Raw genomic sequence first — 9,248 nt, 5'->3', positions numbered from 1 at the left:
TTTGCCCAAGAACAATTTTATGTAACCAGACTAAGCAATACAACCATACAAGCCCTTATATCCAGCAGCAAGCGCATCTGACGCTCTGAGCTCATGGTTCGTCATCTGACAGCATAACAAGGTCAACACTGTGAAACCACATTGACCAAAATGAATGACGAGCCTCTTTACATTTTGTACTTGTTTGGAAAGGAAACCAAACTAGTCATTCCCAGTTCCCAACAACAGATCTCTTGTTACCCAACCCCCATTATAACATCTGTCAGCTAAACATCATCCTACATATGGCCAAAATTTTGCAGCAAGCAGTGCTGCAAGCTCAGTGATGGTACAAATACAATTAAGGTGACACCTATACTTTTCCTATCTCCTGAAATGGATATTGACAACAGTTGGCTGCATATAAGTCTGCTGAATTGAAAGTACAAGTGGGAAAAATGGGTGAAACAAGAAGGATGAGATTCTTTTCGCTCTGCTGTCAGAAGCACCAGAATCCAAACCTACAGAGTAAAAGAAAAGGATATGATAATCTGAAGTAAAAATAATACTAGGAAAGCTCATGTTTTTGCTGCTTGCAGAAATATGTGATATATTTTCTTTCTTGTGGTACCCTAAAAATGGTGGTACGTTTCTCTTGTCAGAGGTAAGGTAACCTACAGCTCGGTCTAGGTACATGATTCATGATTGCACTATTGTTGTGTTGGCTTAGTGACTGTAATTGCACTTGATACAGGCAATGTTGATATATTGCCACACAAGCTAGCTCTAGAATCTTAGCACATGACCACACCAATTGACCAGTACCTGGCTTGATCTTAAATTTGACAACATTTGGTGACCTCACTGATATAAATTTTATTGGATGCTCTGTGCAATGCCGATGCCGATCAATTGCTGAAATCAGCTGCAAGGGAAAAAGGGCAGGAAAATTACCACAAGTCAGAGCAGAGAAGGAAAAATAATCGTATCAATATATCATACACTTTTAACTTATATGGAAGCCAAGATGATTACAGGGCTCATGGAACTGCATAGAACAAAATGGTGGAACTGTGAAATTTATAATGCTCGTTGCAAGCATACCTACCAAGTAACCCCATGTACAGCATTGATTAATATATGTGCTATTGCATAAATATATAAATTGGATTATCAAGGTAATTTCTCATGGCTAGCATTTTGTAGGATTATGGCTACTAAATTTCAGGGAAACACCTACATATAAACAGCCATATACTTAGGGTATATAAGACATTATATACATTGCTTACAGTGTATATTTCAAACGAGTCACAGAGCATACCTTCTCATCATACCTAAAAAGGGATAGATCAAAGTATGGCGAAGGACTCTGTGATTGGCACGTGTAAGGCAATGATGCCATCATCTTTTTCACAAACTGCCAAACATAAAACAAGAAGCGTTTAGTCGTTTACTAGAAGCTTCAGCATAATATCTTCAAACAGAACAAGTTAACTGATCAAAAAAGCATCTATTAAGAGACTAACTGCCTGAACAATGAACAATAAGAGAAATAAAAAACTTAATTGCCCATAAGCACCAACCGAGTAACAATCAAAATATCTATTACAATTACTACTTTCAAGTTATCTTTTTTTTGGTGGCGGCAGTGGCAGTGGATCATTTACCTCGCCCTTACATCTTGAACCTCCTAAACAAACAGCTAACAGAAACACAGAAATAAATAAACTCAAATAACAAAATGGGTAATAAATATAAATAAATAAAATCACCGAACAAACAATATTTTTAATGCATTTCAGTCTTAACCCAACAAATTTCTCCCTCCGTCAAAACTTGCTTTCCTACGTCGTCTTCGCCTTCATCCATCCTCTAAAATTTCCCTGTCACCACCAATGAACAAGGTGGTAGGTGACCCCACACCCATCACCCTCTTTCTTGCCATCACACAAGGCCACCTCTCACAAGTCACAACATAAGCTGTTCTCAATCTAGCTGAAAGCTATGAGATATGTGTCATGATGGCAGCTCAAGGCCAGAGGTGCAGTACATGCCATACAGCAGTGGTGGAATTGAGGGTATAGTTAGGCCAAGCACAATGGCAGAGGTGTGGTGGCCAAGGATAAACCTCAGCTAGGCACCATAGTAAATCCAAAGGCATGGCATAGGCTGACACCAGCAACTAAAGCTCAAGGACCTGGGTTACTGAGTCTTTCTAACAGCCGCATAGTGTAGCACTCATCAAAGTAGTCAAAAAAAATGTGCATCAACTAATAGTTCATGTCTCTACTTTTCTGCAGAAAGATGGGATATGTTTTAATATTAACAACCAAACACTACAGGCTATGTTTCATATATACTGAATACTGGAAGGCACACTCAAATCTCAAAAACAAGAATTCAACTATTTTGTTTAGTATAATACAACCAGCATGTCCCTAACATATTGAGTGCGAGGTTAGCAGATCCTTCAGTTGATGAGACCAGAGATATTTGCATTCAATTATGAATTAAGGAAAGCAATACTTCATCAATGAAATTGTTAAATATCATATGCTGCATTTAAAAACATACACTGGAGATCAAGTGTTGCTGTATACATATATCTACATAGTTTAGTATTTTGTTCTGTGTACATGTTTGCACGAGTTTGAAATATGAGGTAACACCAATGGAAGATCACATGTCATATCTTGTCGAACCAAGAGCTAAATGTTCTTTGAAATTTGGACCATATTTGATCTATCAATATTACCTGTGAGGAGCTGCTTGCTTTATTTTTTATTGTGCGAAGTTGATCAAGAGCATGAATATCATTGGAGTGCGACGAGATAAATTTTCCATGCGATGAATCTTGTGGATTGGCATGAAAATGGTCATAAAATTGTTCAAACAAGGAATAGAGCTCCTCCGATGAATTCTGTTGACAATTTATAAAGTAAACTCAGCACACTAAGAAGATATGGTGCAATGTGTATATCTGTTTCCATGGTCGTAAATACCTGGTAAAGCGAAACGATATCAGTTGTCTCCATGTTATACACGGCAAAGAATGCTAAGTTTTGATCAGTACTTCGAGAAACCTGGGGATATCCAAAAAGTGTTTGCAGTTACAGTTAGAAGACATTAAGGTATGCAACGCCTACTGGCAGGATGACAGAAAAGAAGACTTACCCCTCCATCCACACTACCGAACTTGATAAATAGGTGATGGCGATCCAAAAACTGTACCTGATCAACTATCATGCTGTAAGCACCTTGGCAAATAATTTGTTAAGAGAAAATAGGCTGTTTAGCTAACAACACAGGCCCTGACATCAAGATCATACTATTGCTGAGAGCTAGCCATCTAGCTGAAAAACAACTTCAGCAAGTGCCAGTAAAAAATTAAAAATCTTTTCAACCAAGCAGAAAAAGGGAAGTACCTTCCATATGATAAGAAAACAATGTGAATGTGAAAATAGAAAACAGAAAACAATATGCCATTGGTAGTACCTTCCATATGATAAGATCAACATAGTCTTGGAAGTGAAAATAGAACTTCTTCTTGAGATGCTGGACCCTCTGCAAACAAATTCAACATTCCAAATGGAGCAAGTTCAAACAAGAAGAGAAAATATTTTCACTTTAACAAAACATGTTACAAAGGCAGTAATATCACAAATGGAGCAAGTAAATTAGCAATAAGAATGTTATCATCTCAACATTCCAAAGGAAGCAACAAAAATTATGACAACAAGGATAGATGAAGTAGTCACCTTTGTAAATAACAAATATGGGGTAAATTGAATAAGATATAGCTTTCCTTAATTGTTTAAAATGATGAGACCAATCCAAGAGTATATGTACAAATACTGCTGGAAAATTATTCAAACCGGGTAAAGTAGCTAACCAAAGTCTGATCTGGAACTTCGTTCCATGTCTTGCGAAAAATATACGACAACAACCGTTGCTTGATGCCAGGAAGAAAAGAACCCCCATAACCAGACTGCATGAATCAAATTCATTAAAAAGATCATAGATAATTTTTCTCATACAGATTTATCATGTACGAGTTCAACACTAGAAAATAAGCAATCAAATATTCCAGAACAAAGGCACATCAGAATGATGCAGACATATTTATATTCTTCAAAGGAAAGTCATTTCAAACAGTGATACAGAATACAAGCTTTCCAATCAGAACCGACAAATGCATTCTTTTTTTCAGTGGAAGCTATTCAACTATACTCTATATTTCACGACCCATCAAAACTGGACAGACTGCAAGTAAAGCTTGGCATCTGCTTTCTTCCTGCAATCAATCCTATCATCTAGCAACAACTACGTTTCTCACACATTGTTGTCCATAATAGGACAAACCAGTACTTAAACCAGTGGCACTTGTAGTAATTTCTTATAATCTATTAACTTTGAAGTCAACATAAACGTATAAACACCTACTATCCTATCAAATTGTTACTACAAATTAAAGCATACTTTGCATCCTTTCTAATGTGTGTCCATGGTAATAACAAATGATTCTGAGTTGCTAACATAAAGGAAAAAAGGTTCTAGCATCATTTCTATTTCAAAATACCTCTAATATGAATAAAGGATCCTAATTTAACGTTCTTGCAATATTTCAGAGACAATAAAACACTACGAACAGACAAAATTCACAGGCAATCACTATCTATTTGGTATAGACTAGGGCAGGTACCAACAGACAGACCACCTCGGAATCTACTCCTTCCATTTGAAAATGTAAAGAGGTTCTAGCTTTGTCCTAAGTCAAACTTCTCCATTGACCAAGTTCATGAAAAAAATGCACCAACATCTGCAACATCAAGTTAGTTTCATTAAATATGTCTTGATAGTGCATTTATTTGGTATTGTATATGTTAACATTTTTAAAATAAACTTGGTCAAAGTTAGATAAGTTTGACTTAGGACAAAACTAAAACCTCAATTTTGAACGGAGGGAGTACATTGATAATTTGGTCAGTATTACAATGATACTGTCATATAGATTAGGGAATGTTTGATGAGTAATGACCATGCAAAACGCTACACATGTCCTAATTGATATATTAATGATAATATGTACAGACCATTTAACATGTGCACTTACATAATGTAAAGTAAAATCCAACAAAGCTGTGGTCCTAAGATTTGCAGATACCTGAACATGTGAGTGAAGAAATAGCTCATCATCTTCCCGGCAGAAAGCGCCAATTCTGCGTACCTCAACAAGGTTGCCTGAATCTCGGATCTGTAGGATATGTATTGTTTGATATCTCAGAGAAACAATACAAAGCAGGTCCTCATACAAGTAAGCACCAATACTATGTGCCAGATTGATAAAATCATTGCAGAAAGCCTTTTCATCCAGTATGACGCCATCTTCTAGCCTGGTAACAGAAATACAGATGTCCTAATCCAACCAAACGATGGAAACAATGGTTACAAAATATATTGTAACTTAGACCCCCAAAAAATGCATTCCTCCTGAGACAAGAACTATACCGCACAAGATAGAAAGTTATTTTCTCAATTGATGGCACGCCATGTATTGCACCCTCAGTGGCAGTTGAATCATTACTTTGTGCAGTTGATGTTGCAAATAAGCCAAATTGATGGCATTCCATGTACAGGAAAAAGTCCTTGCAAATGTATTCATTGCTGGATGCAAGTGGAATTGAGTAGAGCTGCTTAAAGAAGCTATCAAACTTCTTTGCCTTTGGTGGAAGATCATGAGAATCACATTCTTCAGTGCATGAATATGTCAACCAGATGGGGCGGTATACAATCAAATCTTGGTGGTTTCGGCTAAAAGCCACAAGATACTTCCCATCATCAGTGAACTTGCGAAATGAATAGTCTGGGCAATCTATGTCATATATCGTGTAGCTTGGAACCAAATTCTCATAGAACTGTCTACTAGTGTTAACCTGTCAGCGGTATGGAAAGAACAACAAAAGACAGCTTAGATCTACTTGCATGATCAGAAGAACAATTGGAATTTAATTTGAACATTAAAGAGCATGCTATCGCCCCTAATTATGTGTTGCTACAACATTCACCAAGGCAAAAGGCTACAGAATATACCGTAACATATGGAGCTGTGCATACATAATGAAATCATATGAGATGAATTACATTGGTAAGATTCTTGCTCTTTCACTTTTCATCATCTAGCCTAAATATAGAAGACCACAAATGTTCTCTGATCATCTGTTCTTCCATTATCTGTTGCAGAGCATAATATTCTCTGGTTTCTATATGCTATAATTAAAAAGAAGTTAGCAAGAACCAATGTTTTAAATCGCGGGCTAAACCATTTAGCGGTCATCTCCTCCGGCCGCTAAGAGCTGCTATAGCGAGCTAATAGCACCGCTAATCAGTTTAGCGGAAATTTTAAAAAAGCACATGTCGTGCGCATGCAGCTGGCTTGGTTCACATACATCTACGTGGGCCATTTGTACCTAGGCACCTGGCCCAAGGCAGCAGGCCGAATGGTCTGATTTTGCTTCCTCGGGCCACCACCATGTCAACGCAGGGCATTGGCCAGAGCTTGTAGCTGCTGGGTGCTGGCCCGCATGCGTGCGTGGGGGCTATTGGCCTGGCTAGCTGCCAATGCTGCCGCCGAGTGCCAGAGCACATGCACGTGCCTGATAGCCCAGCACGCATTAGCGGCGCTATCTCTCTCGCCGCTACGGCGTTTAGCGGCGCTAATTACTGCGATAGCGAGCTTAGCTTCTCTAGCGGAAGAAAGAGCCGTATCGTAGCGGGAGCTTCTATAAAACGCTATAGCGGTGCTATAGCCCGCTAATTTGAACATTGGCAAGAACTCAATGTGGAATGTTACATCATTGTTTCAGACTTCCAGTGTCAAGTTGGGTTACATTCATTACCATTTGTTAACATAAACTATGCAGCTAACAGAAATACACAACCATATCTACTGACAAGATACTCTCGTATAATAATTGATCTATAAATGTATCATCTGAATAATCATGAGCTAGCATAGATTAAAGAGAACATTATCGAAACTAACCCACGCACATTTGGAGCATCGCCTAGCGATAGCGTTCAGAAGGCCTGATTTAGCTTTTGTTATTTTCCTGCACTTCAGTGACCTTTGCGATCATGACGGTCATAGTTCACTAAATCATTAGGTATGTCTAATCATCTCAGGCTTCAGTGTCCTACTGCATGGACATCGACGCAGCAACCCTAGCAAGCCCACAAAGGCAGAGCAAAAGCTAATCACACAATCTTGAGGCGAACTCCAAATAGCAACCACACCTAAACCTCTCCAGACCGAAGCAGTGGTTCCCCGGCTCCAATGAAGGAAGCCAGCCACACTTTGGCCGCCCTCGAGACCCGCCACACGACCCTACCAGGCACGACAGGAACTGACCAAGGAGCAGAGGAAGGGTGGGGACGAGAAAACGTACCGCAGCGCCGGGGCGCGGGGAGAGGAGCTGGCGGTCGAAGACCCTGGAGGCGACGTTCCCGCTGCGGAAGAAGCGCACCATCTCAGTCACCGCGCCGCGCGTGGCCGCCTCCGCGGAGGCAGCATCGCACGTGCGCACACGCGAGGCGGGTGGCGGAGGGGGGGAATAGGATAGGACGGCCGCGCTGGGCGGGGAGCTCTGGGGTTCTCCTCGGGGATGCGCCGGTGGGAGTGTGGGGCGCGGGGAAGCCGGAGAAATTTTGGGGACGGGAGAACCGGAGAAGAGGGGGGATCTTCGCTTGTGGCGGTGGTGAAATTTTGGGAAGCGGACGGAATGGGAGTGGTGTGGGGAGCGTGTGGGGGGAGGAGTGGGGTCCCAGCCGGAGGGAGTTGAGACGTGAGGCCGGTGGGGGAACACGAGGGGTGGCTGTGGCCCCGGGGCCCGCGACCGGGAGGGGACTAGGGATGGGGGCACTGCCGCACTGGGCGGTCTCGCCGGTCACCGGGATAGGTATGTGTTATGTGACTGATGGACACGTATGCATACTTTTTTTTGCGGTCACGAATAAAGTCAATTATTGCTTCTTTACCCAGTTTTGACGAAAACGTCCATATAACGACATCTTTGCAGACATTGCATCACCAAACTACAACTGCAAAGGAACTTCATGTGACAGCACTCGCTAACAAGCAAGGATGAGGCGGCGGCTGTGATCAAGTAGTTCAAAGCTCAGGTTGAGATGGAGAAGAGGAAGAAACTATGCGTGCTATTGACGGATCACGCTAGCGAATTCAAGAGTTCGGTCTCTGCTTCAGAGAGCAAAGAGTCAAGCTTCTATTGGTGGACAACACCCTCGGAGCAGGAGATATAATAACAGCCCGATTCGCTCCGAAGGGCTTTTTTGCTTACCCTTCATTCTCTCTCTCAAATTATATACCAACCAAGAAAAACCATACGAGAATAATCTAAGAATAAGTCGACAAATTATATTACTTCGGAGCAGCCACCCATCACATACGGAATTCACCGTATTAATAGGGGAGCCAAATCAACACACATGGCCAATTCCACCACATTACCCCCTGATGGTTAAATTCCTCCGAATATTATGGGCTCCACGGTAATTTTCATTCTAACAACAGCTATTTTGCTCCTACTCTCCCTTCATTCATTGTCATGCTTCCACCTTTGGTAAAAACTTTTTGAACCTTCGTTCGTCCGCTTCCTTCTAGTTTCCTTTGCTATAGACGCTCATTTTTGCCGTGCCTTTGTCTAAGACCTTTGGTCAGCGACCCCTTGGGCGCCCATTTGAGGTTATGGCCGACATCGCCCCTTTAGTGCCATGCAAAGGCAACCCCTTGCCAACAAACCTGAAATCTTTGGCATAAGAAGCGAGTTAATCTTCGAAACCCTTCAGTCCCCTAGTGCCGAAGGTGGCTTCCCAACAGTGCCATCTCATGACTCTGGATTCCCTGCAGCAAAATGGTGGTGTGGAGAGGTGGAATCAAACCATCACCAGCATGCATGTAGCATGCTCAAAGAAAAAAAAAAGATACCACCGATGTTCTAGGTCGTGGTGATGTACTGTTACATCTTCAACTGCTCTCCCACGAAGAGCTTGAAGGGGATAATGCTGTTTGAGTGTGGCATAGGCAAAAGTCTTAATTCTCCTTCTCTGCATTTCGGTTGTGTCAGGCATATGAAGATGATGAGGCCCAACCTTTCCAAGCTTGAGGATAGGACCACATCAATGGTGCTTTTGGGCTATATATGAGCCAAGGAGCAAGGCAAACGCATATTACTAGTTCGATCCACAGGCGC

The 9,248-nt window shown here is 41.4% G+C and overlaps 1 protein-coding gene across 3 annotated transcripts; it reads right to left on the bottom strand.

The window, feature by feature from the left end:
• On the bottom strand, window positions 1-7,788 carry LOC112893444 (light-mediated development protein DET1). 3 transcript variants are annotated; one of them, XM_025960774.1, is made up of 11 exons: window positions 7,428-7,788; window positions 5,491-5,915; window positions 5,147-5,375; window positions 3,875-3,970; window positions 3,478-3,546; window positions 3,157-3,213; window positions 2,985-3,065; window positions 2,738-2,902; window positions 1,304-1,399; window positions 805-904; window positions 1-500 (listed from the first exon to the last, which is right to left on the bottom strand). In XM_025960774.1, the coding sequence occupies exons 1-11, from the start codon at window positions 7,506-7,508 to the stop codon at window positions 364-366; spliced, it is 1,536 nt and encodes a 511-aa protein (XP_025816559.1). In that variant the 5' UTR covers window positions 7,509-7,788; the 3' UTR covers window positions 1-363. The 3 variants fall into 3 exon arrangements, 2 of the variants coding, with proteins under 2 accessions (XP_025816559.1, XP_025816560.1); XR_003228817.1 differs by having other exon boundaries at window positions 460-500; window positions 1,317-1,399; window positions 7,428-7,650; XM_025960775.1 differs by lacking the exon at window positions 5,491-5,915 and having other exon boundaries at window positions 5,147-5,236; window positions 7,428-7,650.
• Between the last annotated feature and the right edge of the window lie 1,460 nt (window positions 7,789-9,248).

Source organism: Panicum hallii, chromosome 5 (genome assembly GCF_002211085.1).
Source record: "Panicum hallii strain FIL2 chromosome 5, PHallii_v3.1, whole genome shotgun sequence".
Taxonomy (NCBI): domain Eukaryota; kingdom Viridiplantae; phylum Streptophyta; class Magnoliopsida; order Poales; family Poaceae; genus Panicum; species Panicum hallii.
Note: the sequence above shows the minus strand (reverse complement) of the source record. Positions and strands in the feature narration are given on the sequence as shown.

Excerpts from the sequence above, each read along its gene's own strand:
- LOC112893444 (XM_025960774.1), bottom strand. The coding sequence starts at position 7,508 with ATGGTGCGCTTCTTCCGCAGCGGGAACGTCGCCTCCAGGGTCTTCGAC. Across the intron at positions 5,376-5,490 it reads ATAACTTTCTATCTTGTGCG|GCTAGAAGATGGCGTCATAC; the intron begins GTATAGTTCTTG and ends TTCTGTTACCAG. Across the intron at positions 2,903-2,984 it reads ATATCGTTTCGCTTTACCAG|AATTCATCGGAGGAGCTCTA; the intron begins GTATTTACGACC and ends AATTGTCAACAG.